General features: G+C 42.8%; 1 protein-coding gene across 2 annotated transcripts in view; it reads left to right on the top strand.

Annotated features, from left to right (window-relative positions):
* The window catches only part of ADGRD1 (adhesion G protein-coupled receptor D1), a 268,529-nt gene that overhangs the window by 137,686 nt on the left and 110,215 nt on the right, over positions 1-20,628 (top strand). For both annotated transcript variants that reach the window (XM_029571131.1, XM_029571132.1), the window contains 2 exons: positions 4,200-4,273; positions 7,993-8,116. In XM_029571131.1, coding sequence (XP_029426991.1) covers positions 4,200-4,273; positions 7,993-8,116 — 198 coding nt within the window. The remainder of the gene's footprint in view (positions 1-4,199; positions 4,274-7,992; positions 8,117-20,628) is intronic.

Consider the following 20,628-nt stretch of genomic DNA (forward strand, 5'->3'; position numbering starts at 1 on the left):
AATTATAATTATTATTATTATTCATTTATATAGAGCTACAAGGTGTATCCAGCACTGCACACACAAACAAGATAAATAAGAGCTTCTGAGAACTTTGTTACCTAGAAAAATGGTTAACGTAAAGAAGGCAAAATGTAGGAAGGATTGAAGTTCACATTTTCAAAGTTGTGGGAAAGCTGTGAGGTTTTAGGTTGGATTTGAATCCGGTAAGAGAAGGAGCACGACGCATGTATGCAGGAAAGCTTTCCAGGCACTTGGGATAACAAGGTGGAAAGCACCGAGTCCAAATCTGGTGATGGATAAAAGCAGCCTGCCTAATGAACAGAGTCCCTGAGGAAATAAGAGAGGAGAAGTAACGAAGGGCTGCAGAGTGAATGCACAAATTATCCCTCCCTAGACAGAGTGAACGGGGTTTTGCTCACTGTTTGGGGTGCTCAAGCACCCACTGTACCCGCACATCTGGCTCCTGTGAGTACAGTAAGTTTGAAGTTCAGTGGAGAAGGATAGGGAGCCAGTGTAGTAATTTGAGACGAGGGGCTAAATGATTGTAGTGGCATCGGAGGTAGGATACTAAGTCATGCAAGTGAATTCTGAGCAGCCTGCAAGGCACAAATTGTTCAGCCTGTGAGGAGCAGGCTGCAATAGTCTAAGCAGAAGGTGAGGAAATAGCAGAGAAGGCATCTGGGAGTACATTCAGAAGGGAAGGGAAGTAAATTCAGAAGGGAAGGGAAGTGCAGTTAGTGTAGCTGGGTTCAAAAAAGGTTTGGATAAGTTCTTGGAGGAGAAGTCCATTAATGGCTATTAATCAATTATACTTAGGGAATAGCCACTGCTATTAATTGCATCAGTAGCATGGGTTCTTCTTAGTGTTTGGGTAATTGCCAGGTTCTTGTGGCCTGGTTTTTGGCCTCTGTTGGAAACAGGATGCTGGGCTTGATGGACCCTTGGTCTGTCCCAGCATGGCAATTTCTTATGTTCTTATGTTCTTAAGAGATGGGTGTTGTAGAGAAAGGAGAGACATTTTGGTGTTAAGACACAAAGCAGGGCTACTCAAGCTATTTCTGCTGGCTGGGATCCATCTGGCAACACTTACATTTTAGCAGGGAGTTTTTTTTAAAAGCTTAATTTAAAGTGAGTTTGGTTTTATTTTAGAGAGGAAATCAATTGCTTGAATTCTAGGTTTTCTCACTTTGACAATTTGCAGTACTATCTGACTTTATTATTACCATCCAAGCAGCTTTCCACAAAAGCTGGACGCATCATGCATTTGTATTATCACAGTAAATAAGAAGATCATGGATAATGCTGGCTTTAGTCAGATGTTTCTAATTAGATTTGAACTGGATTGGTTGTACAGATAGCACCAAGCAGGATTTAATTTGCAGAGTTGTTGGAGGAATGTAAAATTCTGTTAAAGGAGCTTTGTTGACTTTCCTGGCATTCGCTGAAATGACTTTCTAGGACATGATATGAAAACAGAGGAAATAAGACTTTTGCTTGGCAGGAAACCATGTGAAATCCAAAACTTGTTTTAATTTGTTTAACCCCCCACTAAATAACAACAAATGAAACCTGATGGAGGACAACCGGAATCTCAAACTGCCTTAAGGAAATGTAAACTAGTACAGAAGGTCCCCAAATTAAACTGGCTTGCATGTACCAAACCGTTAAATATTTTAATGGGATACTATCTTGGGTTATGCATCCAGAAGTTTGTACAGGGCACATACAGATTCCAGCATCTCTCGGGTGGGAAGGTTCCCCAACTCTGCAGTGCAGGGGCAACTGAGCAAAGTGGCTTTCATCTGCTTTCCCACAGCATCTGTTGCACATTCCTTGCTGGGGGCAGCTCTCAGCAAGACGTCAAGGTGCACGATCCATGGCTGCTTTTCTACCTGCACCACTTTCGAGGGGTTTTCAAAGAGAAGGTGCTAGTTGTGTGTGTTCGTTTTCAAACAAAAAGTAAAATGCAACGAAACAAGGGAAACCAAATTTCATTTTAAATTTGTTTCATTTGCAGAAATAGTACATGCTATTTCCGACACAAAATGAATTAAAATGAAAAAAAAAACCCCTAAAAGAATGACCCCCCCCCGAGAAGCCTCCTTAAAATGACCTAAAATGAAATTAAAATTTAGCAGCTAGCAAACCCTATGTGCGTACATTTGAAAATGCAATTTTGTGCACATAGGGGCAGATTTTTAAAAAGTACGCGCGCGCGCGTACTTTTGTTTGTGCACCCAGCGCAAACAAGAGTACACCGGATTTTAATAGAAATTTAAAATTTTAAAATAGATTTTTAAATCTGGGGTCGGTGCGCGCAAGGCTGCGCAAAATCGGCAGCCTGTGCACGCCAAGCCGCACAGCCTGCCTCCATTCCCTCCGAGGCCACTCCGAAATCAAAGCGGCCTCGGAGGGAACTTTCCTTCTGCCTCCCCCCACCTTCCTCTCCCTTCCCCTACCTAACCCACCCCCCAGCCCTATCTAAATCCCCCCCTACCTTTATTATAAAAGTTACACCTGCGCCGGCTGGCTGCCAGCACACGATTCCCTGGCCCGGGAGCAGTTTCAGAGGTCTCGGCCACGCCTCCCATGCCGGAACCATGCCCATGGCCTCGCCCTCGGAACACTCCCAGATGACGCGCTGGCCGCGACATGCCCCCGACACCCCCCCCCAGGAAAGCCCCGGGACTTACGCACGTCCCGGGGCTTGTGCGCGCCGCTGAGCCTATGCAACATAGGCTCGGTGCACGCAGGGGGTGGAAGGGGCAGCTTTTCGGGGGTTACGCACGTATCTTAAGCGCATACCCCTTTGAAAATCTGCCCCATAGTTAACTCCCTGCCCTTCGGATGGCTTCTTTTTAATTTGGTTAAACGGTTGTGCATTGTGAAAGTACACACATATTTATAGCTGCTACCTGGCATATAAATTTTATTCTGGGGGCTCTAGCTGGCTTACTCGCTAATTGACGAGACTCCTATAAAATAGATGTCAACATAGGCAAATCTGAGTCTCTTTAAGGGTAATACATGCTATAGCCATAAACTGTTTCTCTAGAAGTATTTCCAGATCAAAGATTTCTGGGTTGACCATTGGTTTGACCCAACTTCTACAGGCCATTATAAATGGTTTTATTACAATTAAACTTGGTCACCATCCAGAGAGAGTCAGTTGCAGACAGAGAATGGGAGGAGGAAGGAAAAGGTTAAACCATAGTTTTCTTTCAGCCCAAAATCATTACAGAAAGAAAATGAAGGAAGAAGAGAGAGAGAAAAAAAGAATGGAAGAAAAGTCATCCCTAATAAAGACAGACTTTGTCTGCTCAGTGGCCATACTTACTCAAAAAGACATGATAGACATAGACATGTCCGTATGGACAGTGACTGCACACTTCAGATAAGATTATAAAGCTGAGTACCTTTAACAATATGGGAAGACTTGTAACCTAGAAATGTACCTAAATGATCTTGGGGTGTCGGATCACTATTACGGGATTTGTTAAATGGAAAAATTAGACTTCAATGCTTACCTGTGCTTTTCAATTTACACGATTTACATTCAAATCTGATGCTCCATCTGCCAGTCAGATTGTTTGATTCAGTTTTCATTTTGGACAAGCCAAACTGGGCAGTTCTGCGTTCAGTTTAAATCATATTAAATTGAAATTAGCTGTGGCATGAACAACCTGACTCAAATCACTTTGCCCTCCCTTCTATTTGATTGGGGTTTCCTCTGAATCTGGTGTTAGTGATTACATATATTTTTATACAACTTTATTCTATATTTGTTTTTTATCTTAATTTTCATCCTTATGCAAGGTGTCTATTTTATTATGCCTAGGTTCATTATGATATCCTTGCTTTTGTTATTTAATATGTTGTGAATGTTATCTTTTGTAAACCGCCCTAATCTACTTGAAAGGACGGTATATAAATACTTGTAAATAATAAATAAAATGAACATCTCATGCCTGGGGAATAAAGAAGCTTCTTGAGTAGGAAAAGCTGTTTGTTTCAGCAGATATTTTCGTGACGGGAGTACATAACGCAGTAGGAAACCTGGTGAAGTACATTTTTGGGATGTTCTTAACCAAGAAGGGCAAACAAATGCTTTGAGAACATAAGTGAAGACGATGCTGTCTGAATGCATTCTGTATTTATTTATGGAGTTATAGACACTACTTTTCTGTTTCTTTCAGCATCATAGAAAGTACAGTCAAGCAGCAAATCACAGCAACAGCGTCTTTCTTTATTGTGCATTTTTAGACTTCAGGTAAGTTACATCCCCAACCCTGAAAATACCAAATGATGTGAGAAGATTTGCATTGATCTGATGAACAGATGTGGTTCAGTCGCTGCTGTAATATTAGGTAAAGCACAGCACACTGGATTGAAAGACAAACTCCTCTAGAATTTAAATATTTTTGTGTGGGGAAATTACTATTTCTAGCATCATGCTTGCATACTATTCAGTGTGGTGATAAGCTCAAAGTAATACTAGCCTCATGCCTTACTGCTTAAAAGCAGGGAGGATAACTTTCAATCAACTGCGAGTGACAGCATATATGCATGTATGTGGCTGCGCACAGATTTACTATAGTATTTTATAAAATGCAAGTATATGTGCGTTTTATAAAATATGCATTGCATATATTTACCCTGCAATGTGTGTGTATGTAGTGTTATGCGCGAATGCCTGGAATACACTGCAGCCACATAGATCAATGCATTGAGCGCATGTATTTATTTAATTCATTTATTTGATACATTTATATTTTACCCACCAATTAAAAAATACATGTGCATATATTTTACATGTGAAAATAAAGTAGGACTTACTAAGTCAACTTTTACATGGGTAAATCGGTATATTTTAAAACATGGATGCGTGAGTGAAATTACCAGTTTAACCAATTAGTCCACCAGTTCGCCCAGTCCTTCTGCAGCTCATTGAGACCTTCCTTGTTCTTCAGTCTGAACTCCTCCCCCCCCCATTTCACACAGACCTATCCACCTGGCCAATAGTACACAATAAATACATTTATTATTACGTAAGCCTGAGAATTAGCAGGTATAAACTTATGCAATTGAATATGCAAATGCACGTGCATGTCTTTTAAAATAGCAACTTATATACGTTAGCGTAGGCCCCTTCCCCAGAATACCCCTGTCCTGTCCTTTTTTACAGGCATATATGCGCGCATGAAAGTGGATATATGTGAATATATTGAACATTTATAAAATACTGAATATTCGAGTAGAGGCTACTTATGTGCATACAAGCCGTTAAGCCCGTTAAAACGGGCTACATCCCTCTGTCTCTCACCTCCCCCTCATTCTCTCTCCCCTCACTCTTCACCACCCCCTCCCTCCCTCTCACCCACTCCTCCCTCTCCTCTCACTCAGTCCCTCCCTCCCACTCAGCCTCACTCACTCCCCCCTCTCTCCCTCCCTCTCACTCACACTCAGTCCCACTCACTCTCCCTCAGTCCCACTCCCTCCCCCTCCCCCTCAGTCCCACTCACTCCCTCCCCCTCTCTCCCTCCCTCTCACTCACACTCAGTCCCACTCACTCTCCCTCACACTCAGTCCCACTCACTCTCCCTCAGTCCCACTCCCTCCCCCTCAGTCCCACTCCCTCCCCCTCCCCCTCAGTCTCACTCACTCCCTCCCCCTCTCTCCCTCCCTCTCACTCACACTCAGTCCCACTCACTCTCCCTCAGTCCCCCTCCCACTCCCTCCCCCTCAGTCTCACTCACTCCCTCCCTCTCACTCTCCCTCCCTCTCACTCACACTCAGTCCCACTCACTCTCCCTCAGTCCCACTCCCTCCCCCTCCCCCTCAGTCCCACTCCCTCCCCCTCCCCCTCAGTCTCACTCACTCCCTCCCCCTCTCTCCCTCCCTCCCCCCTCCCCCTCAGTCCCTCCCCCTCCCCCTCAGTCTCACTCACTCCCTCCCCCCCTCTCTCCCTCCCTCTCACTCACACTCAGTCCCACTCCCTCCCCCTCAGTCCCACTCCCTCCCCCCTCCCCCTCAGTCCCACTCCCTCCCCCTCTCCCTCAGTCCCAGTCCCTCTCTCTCAGTCCCACTCCCTCCCTCTCAGTCCCACTCCCTCCCTCTCTCTCCCTCCCTCTCTCTCTCCCCCCCTCACTCAGTCCCCCCTCTCACTCAGTCCCACTCCCTCCCTCCCTCTCAGTCCCACTCCCTCCCTCCCTCTCCTCTCCCTCTCCCCCCCTCACTCAGTCCCCCCCTCTCACTCAGTCCCACTCCCTCCCTCTCACTCAGTCCCACTCCCTCCCTCTCCTCCCCCCCTCTCACTCAGTCCCTCCCTCTCACTCAGTCCCTCCCTCTCTGTCAGTCCCTCCCTCTCTCTCTCCTCCCTCGCCGCCGCCGCCGCCGCCACCCGACGCCGCCGCTGCCATCCGCCGCCGCTGCCACCCGACGACGACGCCGCCGCCGCCGCTACCACCGGACGCCGCCGCCATCCGCCGCTGCCACCCGCCGCCGCTGCCACCCGCCGCCGCCGCTGCCACTGGACGCCGCCATTTTTTTTCTGGCTCAGACCGACGTGCTCGCCCGCACATGCGCGGTAGAGCTGGTCTCTACTGCGCATTTGCGGCACGTCGGTCATCCTTCGTTTATTAGGTAGGATATGCTATTTTTTATGCCATACAATCCGTCTCTCATATTTTGGGGTAGTGAAGCTGCTTTGTAAAATTGCTAAGCAATTAAATTCTTCTCAAGATACAAAATAGATTGGGTGTCCCCTGATGATACTGTCAACTTCTTGGGCTCAGTATTAACTTCCTCTGTTGAACTTAGAAGGGGCTGGAGGTTGCATAGTTGATTTTTCTTGATGTTTTCTCCTTCTAGCGTAATATTGTTTGTGGGTTTGGTGTATGTTTTGTGTATATGTGTTGTTGTAATGTTAGTTAAGAGCAGATTTCTTTGAATGATGAAAATATTTTGTTTAAAAGATTAAAGATGGGTTTTTTTTTTCATTTAATAGAATTTGATTAGAGCTACCTTGTTATGTTTGTTTATAAAGCAATACCATTTTCTTCAGCTGTGGAGATAGGATCTTCTTTTCCCAGTTGTAGGGCCTTGCATGCAGGTCTTGCTTGCTGACCCCAGCCTTTGCTTTTGCGCCTCGCGTTCTCCAGCTCTCCATCCAAAATTCACACGTTTACCAAGTAAGCAGTGATCAGAAATGGTTGCCCAGTTTATAAGGGGACAGAAGCTTGAGACACTCATCTTTCGTACACTACTGAGTGAGCTCGAGCATGGAAGAAAAAAAAAAAAAAGAATGTACATCACATTGATGACGTTGCTTGCTAAACTTCTGACTCTGCAGTGGCTGGGTTCTGGTGACGTAATTTCAGAGCGTTGTGAGGTGAATGCTCGGAGATGGTGCTAGAGTAAGAAATTCCCATGTAGAATCAATGCATTGGGAAATTGTCTGTTTTTTAGTTTGCTTTATTATGGGGGGTATTTTTTGAGGGGAGGGGGATGGGTAATGTCAGACTCGCTCAATCCCAAGTGTGTGATAAAGTATTAAATGCAATCTCAGTAATGTGAACAAAATAAGAGAAAATAAGCATATAAATGGACTATTCATGTAAAGCTCTCATATAGTGCTCAGTCCAACCACTACATAATCATTGACCTAACTCGAAATGACAGATATTGCAAAAAAACCAAAACCAAACAAACCAACAACAAACTAAACTAAAGCAAAAAGTTTGAAGGGAAAAAAGTCTGGAGTGGTCAAAAGAAAGAAAGAACAGTGACTTTTGAGAGTTTCGATCGAAAAGGTTTGCATCAAGGAAAACACTTTATCGGTTGCCTTAGAAGTAATCTTTATCTTCTTTTGTTCTCTGAGGACTTCCGTCAATCCATAAAGTAATGTTTTCTTTATGATAGAAAAGGCCATTTTTTATGTATTTATTTTTTTAATAAAGATTGCTTTCCATTTTTTCCTGTGCTCTCCAGCTCTGGCTCTGCAGTTTGGTCAAATGAAGGCTGTGTGCGCACTGCTGGGAACCTGAACTACTCCGTCTGCCGTTGTAACCACCTGACCAACTTTGCCATTCTGATGCAAGTGGTGCCCGTGGAGGTAAGGCAGAGCTGGGATTCCTGTAGGTCAGGCCACCCTCATCCACCTTCCTGTCACCACTTAAAATGCCTTTCAGTAGCCTCCGGAACCTTGCCTCTGTGAGGGAGAGGATCCATAGACTGCAGGCATCTGGAAAAGTTACAGATTTGCCCGCAGATCTCTGCCAAATCATGGGCAAGAGAAGGATTAAAATGCCCCACATGCATATCATTTATGACCTCAGGCATCGATGAGGTTTGGACTGTGGCATTTATCAGATTTTGGTGCCAAGGTTGGATATGTTCTGTAGAGCTCCCTAATCAAACTTTCCTTCTGAAAACACTGAAGGCTCAATTTAAACCTTTTAATCTTTCATTCAGATAGAAAGCCTCTACCAGCACTAGAAGCCCCTCACACCAGCTAATATACAGGTGGATAAAAGCTTCTGTAAGGAAGTAAATCACTCAGTTGCATTGTGATATTAGTAGCTGTGTTTGAAGATTTCACTGCTTTTTTTATTCCCACTGCTGTGACAGGAATAACAATTTTTAGTATGTATATATAATTCAAACATTATCTGAATGGTTTACTTTCTTATATATCACTTGCCATTTTGTCATGAGGTTCTTTAATATTAGTAAAAGCTTTCTGTCACATCCTTTCTATTTTTAATAAAGCGAGCAGGTCGGGCACCACAGCCTCCCAGATGTCAGTGCAAGATGTTGCTGTGCTCCTGGAACATGACAGATGCTGCCATGGTACTCGGCAGGCACCTAGGAGCAGTTCAGAGTCTGAGGGCAGGTGTAATTCAGCAAGTCTCATTCACCAGAGAAGCTTGCGACTGGCCTTGGGTAAAATAGGGTGGACCATAGACACAAATGCATATTTGCTGAAGGGACAGATAGCCCCTGTTGCTGAATTAGTGCAGTGTGGCACCAGTCCACTCTAGAACGAACAAACCCCCACACACATATCTGCCAGCACTAGCAACTGGGAAAATAAGAGAGAAAAATTGTTCTTTCCAGTGAATATTAAGGGTTCCCATACAGACTGTGTCGTGAATATGTGAGCCTGCAGTTCTTTTGAGCTGTACAATTGTTTACTTATGGCTTGATTTCAGAATGCAACTCACTCCCACCTAGTGATTTGCATATACACTCTTGTGGACTCTTTCTATTTACAATTTATTTTTAATATGGAGAAAGTAGGTTAGCATTGCTGGAGTGCAGAGCAGCACAGGCAGTGGGGAAAGAGAGGGGGGCTCTTTCACCACGGCGTGCTGGACATGGTTATTCAAGGAACAAAGTCTTAGAATCCCATCAAATGAAAATCGGAAGTCTGAAGGGGCGAAGATGCATCGCCTCCTTCTGTCTTTCCATTCTGAAGAGGAGGGGGGAGAGGCTCTACACGACCCGAAAGAGGCCCAGGTTCTCCTGCCGAGCGAAACAGCTGCCATGTTACCTGTGCATTCAAGGAATGCCAGATCTAACACGTGCAAGGACTTTACTTCTGGAAAGCAGTGACGATGTCGAAGGGTGTGCAGGCATGTGGTACTCAGATGTAGGCCTGGCACTGCTCTGGCATGTTAGCGCGGTGATTTATTGGCACGAGGCAGAGCTGAAATTGTGAATCTTTGTCATTCTGCCACTAAGGTCTATATCATGCTTGGCTTGCAGTCCGGCTCGCTCACTGCAATAAATAAATCATCATTTTGTTTTCTTTTTTTGGGGGTCGAAAAGGAACAACTGTCCTTGTAATGGGCAGACATTTGTCGAAATGACAGGGCACGTGGGTAGAGAGATTCAGAATAAATCTTGTTTAGATTGGAAGCCTGATTTAAAGTAAAATCTCTTTTCTAACCGTTACAGTAAGAAGTACATAACTCAGCCCTCGCTGTGCAGGACTTCAGGCCTGTTTTAAACCAGCACTGCTCTCCATCTGTATTTCTGAGAAATAACGTGGCTGGCTAGCACATAGGGCAAACACAAACAGTAAGGTACCACCTTTGCTTTTTGCTTATAAGCTGCTCTGTTACCCGTAGCAAAGTAAACTATTTGAAAAGAGATGCTCCCAACAAACCTTTATATTTGTAGTATAACAGCATAGAGGTGAAAGCACATGGAAGCAGAGAATTAAAAAAAAAAAAAAAAAGGCTTCATTGCTTGTAGGCCCACAGGCAGGCCTGCGAGTGAATTATCAGAGGGGAAGTCCCCCACGGAATTTCCTTCTGAACGTTCGAAGGTTAACCGGCATGAGTTACTTCCATAGCCATGGACTTTGTCTGCTGAATAAAACGTGCGTCGGGATGTCAAAGAAACCCCCGTCTTCCCATGCATTGCTTTCTGGTGTTGCTCCTTTGTGGCACAGATATAAGTACCCCATGCTAAGGAAAAGCTCATATACTTTTACCTACCAAGGGGGGGGGGGGGGGGGGGAGAGGCAGTTTTCAGCGTCTCATTTTATCCGGGTAATTCCTTAGTTACTCAGGTAAAATCATTTGAAAATGTGTCCTCTTACTCCAGTGTTTCCATTGATACGGTGATAACCGCTCCGGTGATAAATCAAGCACCAAGTTGTGTTTTATCAAGGGCCTTCTATTCTGTATCTTTGGGAGCAGCCTTTAGAGAACCAAGCTCAGATGGAGAAACACTGTGGCTACAGGGGGTCCATTTTCAAAGGGTTTAAGCATCTAACTTTGGGAGTTAGGCACAGATACTCGCCCCTTTGGCAACAGACTATGGCTAAAAGCTCAAATTTAGGCTCCTAAAAATTGGATGGGGGCCAAAGGCAGTGCCAGCTTTGGGGAATTAAGTTACTTAACTAATTTTTTTCAGCCATCTTTAATTTAGTGATTCCTAATGCATTCAACACAGATTACAATATCACAAAGTAACATAGTAATAACGGAAGATAAAGGCCAAATGGTCCATCCAGTCAGCCCAGCAATTTGCTTGTGGTAGTAACTGCCACTCTGTGCAGGTTGCCCCCAACCTTCAGTTAAGGGTAATAACTGCCATTCTATACAAGTTACCCTGTGAGTTCTGTTATGGGTAGTAACTGCTGCTCTGTGAAGGCTACCCCATGCCTTCTGTTAAGGATAGTAACTGCCGCTCTATGCAGGTTACCCCCAAGTCTTCTGTTAAGGATAGCAACTGCCACTCTGTGCAGATTACCTCCATATGTTAAATTAAGGGTAGTAACTGCCGATCCATGCAGGTTACCACCATGCAGAAATGATACACCATCCCTTTCTACAAGCCTTTAGAGATTCGCAATATTTGTCCCATGCCCTTTTTAATTCATTAACTGTTCTCGTCTTCATCACCTCTTCTGGGAGGGCATCCACCACAGTGAAGAAATATTTCTTGAGGTTGGTTCTGAGTTGTCCCTCCTGGAGCTTCATATCATGACTTCTAGTTCTATTATTTCCTTTCCAATGCAAAGATTTGAAGTTTGTAAATTGTTAACACCTGTTAGATATCTAGAAACATGATGACAGAAAAAGATCATATGGCCCATCCAGTCTGCCCATCTAAAGGTCTGTATCATATCTCCTCTGCACCTACTCTCCTCAAGGGTATATATATTTAGAACCTTCAGCTTCTTCTTGTATGTCTTCTGAAATAGCACCCACACCATTTTGGTCACCTTCCTCTGGACTGTTTCCATCCTGTCTCTATCCTTTTTGAGATAAAGGCTCCAGGACTGAACACAGTACTCCAGGTGAGGCCTCACCAAGGACCTATACAAGGGAAAGCGCGGTGGTATAGTGAAATTGAAAGATGACAAGAGGCCATGTGTCGAGACAGACGAGGAAATGGCAGAAATATTAAACAAATAATTCAGTTTCGTGTGCACTAAGGAAGACCCTGGAGAAGGACCATTGCTAGTTGACAAGACTATAGAAGGGAATGGGCTATACACAACTCCTTTTACAGAAGAGTATGTATGGGAAGAGCTAGGAAAATTGAATGCGGATAAGTCCATGGGGCCAGATGGAGGTACATCCCAAGATGCTAAGAGAATTCAGAGATGTCCTGGTGGGTCCGGTAAATGACCTGTTCAACAGATCCCTGGAAACAGGAATGGTGCCATGAGATTGGAGAAGAGTGGTTGAAGTCTCACTTCATAAGAGTGTTAGCATAGAGGAGGCTGGAAACCACAGGTTGGTTAGCCTCTCCTCGGTGTTGGGAAAATTAATGGAGACAATGCTTAAAGAAAGGATACTGCACTATGTACAATCCGGTAAGTTGCTGGACCCAAGGCAGCATGGATTCACCAGAGGAAGGTACTGTCAGACAAATCTGATTGATTTTTTTGATTGGTGACTAGAGAATTGGATCGAGGAAGAGTACTTGATGTCATCTACTTGGATTTCAGCAAAGCTTTTGATACCGTCCCGCATAGGAGGCTTGTGAACAAAACGAGAAGCTTGGGAGTGAGCGCCAAGGTGGTGGCATGGATTACAAACTGGTTGACATATAGAAGATAGTGTGTAATGGTAAATGGAACCTACTCTGGAGAGCCGTGTTAAGTGGAGTGCCACAGGGACCGGTTCTGCTCAGTATCTTTGTGAGCAACATTGTGGAAGGGATAGAAGGTAAAGTTTGTCTATTTGCAGATGATACCAAGATCTTCAACAGAGTGGACATGTCTGAAGAAGTAGAGAGAATGAAAGTGATTTAAATAAGCTTAAAGAGTGATCGAAGATTTGGCAGCTGGGATTCAATGCCAAGAAGTGCAGAGTCATGCATCTGGAGTGTGGTAATCCAAAAGAGCTGTATTTGAAAAAAAAAAAAAAAGGCACTTGTCACTGATTTCTGGTGCTAGGCACCTAAGTTGGGAGACTTTTCAGCCTTTAGCTTAGGCAACCTATGTTTTATTTATTTACTTATTTTGCATTTCTAGGTCGACTTTAGGCGCTTAGGCTATGCACTCGTCTATCTTCGAAAAATAATCCAGAAGGCTCTGAAGGGAGTAAAACCTAACCTCCATTAAAGATAAACTAAAATCACAAAGAGTCTTAGTCTTCCAGACATACGATCACATAGGTGTCTGAATGTTTGATCGTCTGCTTGTGCACAGAAGCTGCCTCCCTCAGAAAAGCAGCACTCATTCAATTGGCTGATCCAATTGGGTGAATATGCTGGGGCACCACTTAATAATTTAACGAAGAAACTTTCAAAGTCGATGAGAGAATTCCCCAAAGTCGAAAGTCTGGATGAATAAAGACAAAAATAATCTGATTTATTATTGCTGGATGCTTTTTGAATAAGCAGCTCAGAGGATGATGAGTGGAATATCGAAAATAATTTGACACAGTGCTGCTGTCAAACCCCAACACGAAGAAAGAAGAAGCCTCAGCAGAGGTCTGAGCTATTTTGGTTTGATGTCACTGTCAGAAATTGTTAGAATAATTATCCATAACAGTGGTGTAAAGCCCCAGCAGAAAAACACATCTTTTAATTGGATAAATCAGCATGATCCAAACCACCAGTCAACGTCCCCAGATCCACAACATCCTTGTGCTGTGAAAGTTAAGTGTTTTTATATGTAATCATGCTTCAGTATAGATGAAGACAGATCTGGGAATGACAGTATGTGGCTGCAGTGTATGGGAGGAGGAAGAGTACACACGGTCATGCAAGAATATTCAAGGAGAAACAATGTAGAATTCTTGTTTGTTGCAAATATAAAAAAACAGTCGTTTTCAAAGAATATTTACTTGTTTCACAACTACAGAGTTTTCTCCCTCACATCCATTCATGAAAGCTTTATGCGAGCATCCATTCCATATCATTAAAGTAACATAGTAATATAGCAGTGACAGCAGATAAAGATCAAATGGTTCATCCAGTCTGACCAGCAAGTGGCTTATGGTAACAACTGCCTCATTGTGCAGATTACCCCCATGCGTTCTGTTAATGGTATTATGGGTATTATGGGTCACCCCCATATATTCCATTAAGGGTAGTAACTATTGCTCTGTGCAGGTTACGCGTAGCAACAGTCTAGCCATACAGTAACCTATCAAGGGGTTCTCTATAGACGCCGACCTGAAGTAAAACCATTGATAACTGAAGTCCACTGTACTTCACAGGGCCATTATGTAACAACTTTGAGCATGTTGTGAAGTATAAGGCTTCACACTCACTGGAGCCCCTCAACAGTTTTGAGGAGCATCAATTACCCCAATATTGACAGGGTAAGTGTAACATCAGGACATGTTAGAGACATAAAGTTCCTGGATGGAATAAATGACTCCTTCATGGAGCAATTGGTTCAGGAACCAACGAGAGAGGGAGCTATTTTACATTTAATTCTTAGTGGAATGCAGGATTTGGTGAGAGAGATAGTGATCATAACATTATCAACTTTGAACTAATGACTGGAAGGGGGATAATATGTAAATCTACAGCTCTAACACTAAATTTTTGAAAGGGAAACCTTGATAAAATGAGGAAAATAGGAAAAAACCGAAAGGTGCAGCTGCAAAGGTTAAAAGTGTACAATAGGCGTGGATATTGTTTAAAAATAAAATCTTAAAAGTGTAGTTCAGATATATTCCAAGCAATAAGAAAGGTGAAAGGAAGGCAAAATGATTATGGTTAAAAAGTGAGGTGAAAGGGGCTATTTTAGTAAAAAAAAAAATCCTTCAAAAATTGGAAGGATCCATCTGAAGAAAATAGGAAAAAGCATAAGCATTGTCAAGTTAAGTGTAAAACATTGATAAGACAGGCTAAGAGAGAATTTGAAATGAAGTTGGCCGTAGAGGCAAAAACTAATAATAGAAACTTTCTAAAATATATACGAAGCAAGAAACCTGTGAGGGAGTTGGTTGGACTGTTAGATGACCGAGGGGTTAAAGGGGCTCTTAGGGATGATAAGGCCATTGCAGAAAGACTTAATGAATTCTTTGCTTCTGTGTTTACTAATGAGGATGTTGGGGAGATACCAGTTCCGGAGATGGTTTTCAAGGTTGATGAGTCAGATTAACTGAACCAAATCACTGTGAACCTGGAAGATGAAGTAGGCCAGATTGACAAACTAAAGAGTAGCAAATCACTTGAACCAGATAGTATGCACCCCAGGGTTCTGAAGGAACTCCAAAATTAAATTTCAGATCTATTAGTTAAAATTTGTAACCTATCATTAAAATCATCCATTGTACCTGAAGACTGAAGGGTGGCCAATGTAACCCCAATATTTAAAAAAAGGGCTCCAGGGGTGATCCGGGAAACTATAGACCTGTGAGCCTGACTTCAGTGCCAGGAAAAATAGTGGAAACTATTCTAAAGATCAAAATCACAGAGCATATACAAAGAAATGGTTTAATGGAACACAGTCAGCATGGGTTTATCCAAGGGAAGTCTTCCCTCACAGATCTGTTTCAGTTTTTTAAAGGGGTTAATAAACATGTGGATAAAGGTGAACCGGTAGATCTAGTGTATTTGGATTTTCAGAAGGCGTTTGACAAAGTTCCTCATGAGAAGCTCTAAGAAAACTAAAATGACATGTTTTATTTATATTTGTTATTTAAATTATGTAATTTTGTTCTCTGCCTAGGCCTAACAGTGTTAGGCAGTTTATAAATTTAAATAAATGTAAATGTCCTTTTGTGGATTACAAACTGGTTAAAAGACAGGAAACAGAGAGTAGGATTAAATGGCCAATTTTTTCAGCAGAAAAGGTTAAACAGTGGAGTGCCTTAGGTATCTCTACTTGGACTGGTGCTTTTCAATATTTTTATAAGTGATCTGGAAAGGAATACGACGATCGAGGTAATCAAATTTGCAGTTGATACAAAATTATTCAGAATAGTTAAATCACAAGCGGATTGTGATAAATTGCAGGAGGACCTTGCGAGACTGGAAGATTGGGCATCCAAATGGCAGATGAAATTTAATGTGGACAAGTGCAAGGTGATGCATATAGGGAAAAATAACCCATGCTGTAGTTACGCGATGTTAGATTCCATATTAGGAGCTACCACCCAGGAAAAATATCTAAGCATCAGAGTGGATAATACATTGAAATTGTCGGCTCAGTGTGAATAAAACAGAGAATGTCATAATGACTCTGTATCCCTCCATGGAGAGACTGCACCTTGAGTACTGTGTACAATTCTGGTCACCACATTCAAAAAAGATATATTTGCACTGGAGAAGGTACAGAGAAGGGTGACCAAAATGATAAAGTGGATGGAACAGCTCCTTTATGAGGAAAGGCTAAAGAGGTTAGGGCTGTTCAGCTTGGAAAAGAGACAACTGAGGGGGGATATGATAGAGGTCTTTAAAATTATGAGATATATGTGAATCAATTGTTTACTCTTTCGGATAAAAGAAGGACTAGAGGGCACTCCATGAAGTTAGCACATAGCACATTTAAAACTAATCAGAGAAAATTCTTTTTCACTCAACACGCAATTAAGCTCTGGAATTTGTTGCCAGAGAATGTGGTTAGTGCGATTCCCCAGCCCGAGAGCAGTTTCGGAGGCCTCGGCCACTCCCCCGAAACGCCCCCGGGCCGGAACCACGCCCCCGGCCCCACCCCCGGATGACATGCCACCGCGACCCCCCCCCGACACGCCCCCCAGGAAAGCCCTGGGACTTACGCGAGTCCCGAGGCTTGCGCTTGCTGCTGAGCCTATTCAACATAGGCTCGGTGCGCGCAGGGGGAACTTGGGGCAGGTTTTCAGGGGGTACGCGCGTATCTTATGCGCGTACCCCTTTGAAAATCTGCCCCTTAGGGAATAGCCATTGCTTATTACTGGCATCAGTAGCATGGGATCTACTTAGTGTTCGGGTAATTGCCAGGTACGTGTAGCCTGGATTGGCCACTGTTGGAAACAGGATATTGGGCTTGATGGACCCTTGGTCTGACTCAATATGGCAAGAAATGTTAAAAAATTACACTTATGATGAACTTTCCGCAGTTCAGAGTCAAACGTCCTCCCCCCTTTTTCCTCCCACTCCCCTTTGTCAACCTGAAAATCTAATTGCAGCATGAGGATAAAAAATTACCTTCAGATTTTCAGCCATTTATGTGACTTGGGCCCATGAGAAGAAGAAAAGAAAGAGAGGAAGGATCTTGCAGTCTGTCTTTTAAACCATTCCACTTACATACATCTTTGACAGTGATTCTAGCAGTTCATTATGTTTATCAAAGTCCCATGCACTGTTATAGTCTGTGACCATCCAAATTGCACGTTAGGCATTCCGCACCATGGCTCTAGCTGACACATTTGTCCTCAGAAATCCACAGATCCTTGGTTATTCATTTCCTCTGATGTGAAAGAAGGAAGGAAACAGATGAAATCTTCAGAGTTAGCAGGTTTTCTGTGAAAAGCTCCAATACTAATTTATAGAAACAACATAGGCAAGGGGTTTTAATTCTTTTTTTAAATTGTTTTATGACGTAGCATCACTAGAGGTAATGCGATACAGATTGTTCCAGTGGAAGCTAACTTCTTACAGGGTAGTAAGACACTCACAAAAATACGGTTCAGTTTCCATAATACTTAATGGCTTGAAGTGTTTGTTTGTCTTTTGGTTCTAGCAAAAGGGGAGATGATGGAGATCATGATATTTAATGTACATTGACTTTATGGTACATTTGCTATCAGGGGCTCATGAATCCCTTTTTCAGATGTCTCTGAGGCAGCTACAGAAGCAGCAAAAACTTTACCTAAAGATACTAATTGTTCACATAATTAACATTCTTCATATGTGACTGAGATGGGGGGTTAAGATGTGGTTAAGGAGGATAAAGCAGGGGAAGAACAGAGTAGAAAGAGAGTTGAGGGACGAGAACTTAGTATTAGACAGCAAGAGGCTACAAAGAAGGAAGAGTGGAGGAAGAGCTTAGGGCAGAGAGCTGTGAGCCAGTGATACCAGCAATATTCCTTGTGACCTTGGGCAAGTCACTTCACCCTCCATTGCCTCAGGGACAAACAAGATTTTATTGGTCCAGTTGGATCTACCAGCTTTACCTGAACCTTTTTTCTTCTACTTCATAGATTTCAAAAAGCGAGAAATAAAATGAAATCCAAATCTGGATAGTAACGGTTACCTTGCTTTCTCTCTTGTGCTAATTTTGGTAGTCATCTAGGAGACTCCTTGATTTACCTAAGCATGTGATAAACCACAATTTACTCGTAGCACGCAGTTTTCACTGGCTTGAGCTGCCATATCTGCCGCAGAAGATCCATGGTGGGCCTCTTGCCTCCGGAGCGGGGAGATGTGGAGTGTAGTCCATCTAGAAAACTCTCCCCTTGAAATGTTCAGTTTTGTAGTGCATGAGAGGTGCTAATGAGCTTGATGGCAACGGTTGAGCAGCGACTTTTACATGGGGTTGTTAATGTGAAAGCTGTGAAGCTGAAATTTCTATACAAGGAACGCTGACAGGCTGTGGAAAATTGCTGGTTCTAGCGGCTTTTAATATGTGTTTTTACAACAAAACCCTGCCACTAGACCTGCATCTTGTTCTAATAGACAATTAGAAACATTTGCCTCATCAGCAAGGGAGCAATATTCTATTGACTCTGAATCATTTCTCTGGCCAAAATTAATTGCTCATTCTGCCTTTAATTAGATTCCTATTTATGGGAAATGTAAAACTGTAATAGGTCAGAGCGAACTTGTCATTTTTGGTGAAAAATGTTTGCCTCTAGCTTGCTGTGTTTGGGGCTCTGTCCCTGCTGATTTGAGCAGAACATGTGATGACTGTGTTGCCAGGTGGTACTTGGATCCAAGCATTTGACAGTAGGGAGAGAGGGAGGGAGAGACAGCATGACCTCATGAGGTTAATGCTTTCTTTAGAGAAGAAATATCCAAAGACGTGAATGTGTTTTATCAAATTGCAGCCCTGCATAGTCAATACACAGGTCAAATCGTTGCAAGATTTCTGTTAAGTGGGGGTTTCATAAAAGTTTTATGTCATTACATCTTTAATGAATGATGAAAACTCCAAACCTATTTTCTTACCTTTCCCAGCTAGCAAGCTTGTGCTTTCCAGCAGTCATGGGACTGGCGGCTAGGAGACAGACGAATTAGACAGAGAAAGTGCGCGAGTGAAGTGTTGCCAGCCACTGAATTATGCTGAATGAAGATTTAGTCCAGAGATTACAGAAACCTGACATCCTCCCTTCCCTCCAGACACATGCATACATAATTTGGGATAAGACCATGACAAGAATGAGAGATGTATTTATAGATTTGTTAAATCTTCCTCATGAACTCGCCTACCTTTGTCTTGATGTCTCATAAATTACAGACCTGGAGTAGAGACCAAGGCTTTACGTTCTTCAGTCATGGGTATGTCCCCAAGAGAGATAAAGAAGGCACGAGAACATTATAGGAGTGAAATGGGAGTCATATCAGCCACCTTTGGCCCCATTTTGGAAAGGTGTCAATAAACGGATGACTAACAGCTTGCATTGTGTCCTACACCTTTCCCCCTTATTTCTCCAGATAGAATTTTCCCCTCCCTGCAATGGACTAACTAGGCTGGAAGGGATGCTCATTAAACCGATCAGAATGGGCTAATCATGACCTTTAATCCAATGCAAATGATCTTCCCTGAAACATTGAATCCCTAAACAGAAGTGCTATATAAAACAAACTAACAATAAAAAGACTATGGGAGACAATTGTAAAATATCCGCATTGGTATAAAGTCCTTAGCTACTTTTTACCCACGGGCTCTGCACCAGTTATCAAAAAGAAAGTATGTACATAATTTCACATTAAAACATGCATGAGGACAAAGTACCTGCAAGCACAGGCATTCGCTTTTTTTTTTTGCAGGTATTTATTTTCATGGCAAATAACGCACGTAGATTTGAAAATGCAATCTGAGCATGTTATTTTCCTTCTCACCCGACCTAAGTGCTCCTTCAGAAATGCCTTCTCTAAACGCACTTAAAGGGCACACATTGTGGAACAATTGCATACTTTCGGCCGTATTAGCGGAGGACAATTATTAGACGGCCAGTTCACATGCGTAAATCGTTATTTACTCGCATAAATGGCTTTCGAAATTGCTTGTACAGATCCCGAGTCCTCAGTCGGTTTTACTTCAAGAGCTAATTTAGTTAAAGGAATGTTAGCGACTCACTGTGATTCCTACACGAACTTATGTTGTATTCAAAGTTTTCATTTGTTAAAACAGTGAACTGAATTAAGCAATGTCCAGCATGATATGCTCATGTAAATGATAGCTATCTGTGCGTTAAGATGACTCATGTGAGATATCCCTTATGTCATAAGATCCGCATTCCTTGTGGTTTGGATTAGAATGGCTAAGAAGCTGAGTCTGCCTGGTTGTCCAGACTTTTTGGAATGCATATCATAGGTCATATGACATGTCTCTCAAAAAGCATGCTACATTAACATAAAGCTCAAGGAAAACAGTTAACGGCAGCCACATACCATGTATTTCTTCCCCAAAAGTACTTGTGTATGTTTCAGTACATATGTGCTTGTACATACTTTATCTATCCATTTTATAAAATTACATGTATATATTCTTTT

The sequence above is a fragment of the Rhinatrema bivittatum genome, chromosome 11, assembly GCF_901001135.1.
Source record: "Rhinatrema bivittatum chromosome 11, aRhiBiv1.1, whole genome shotgun sequence".
NCBI classification, from domain to species: Eukaryota; Metazoa; Chordata; class Amphibia; order Gymnophiona; family Rhinatrematidae; genus Rhinatrema; species Rhinatrema bivittatum.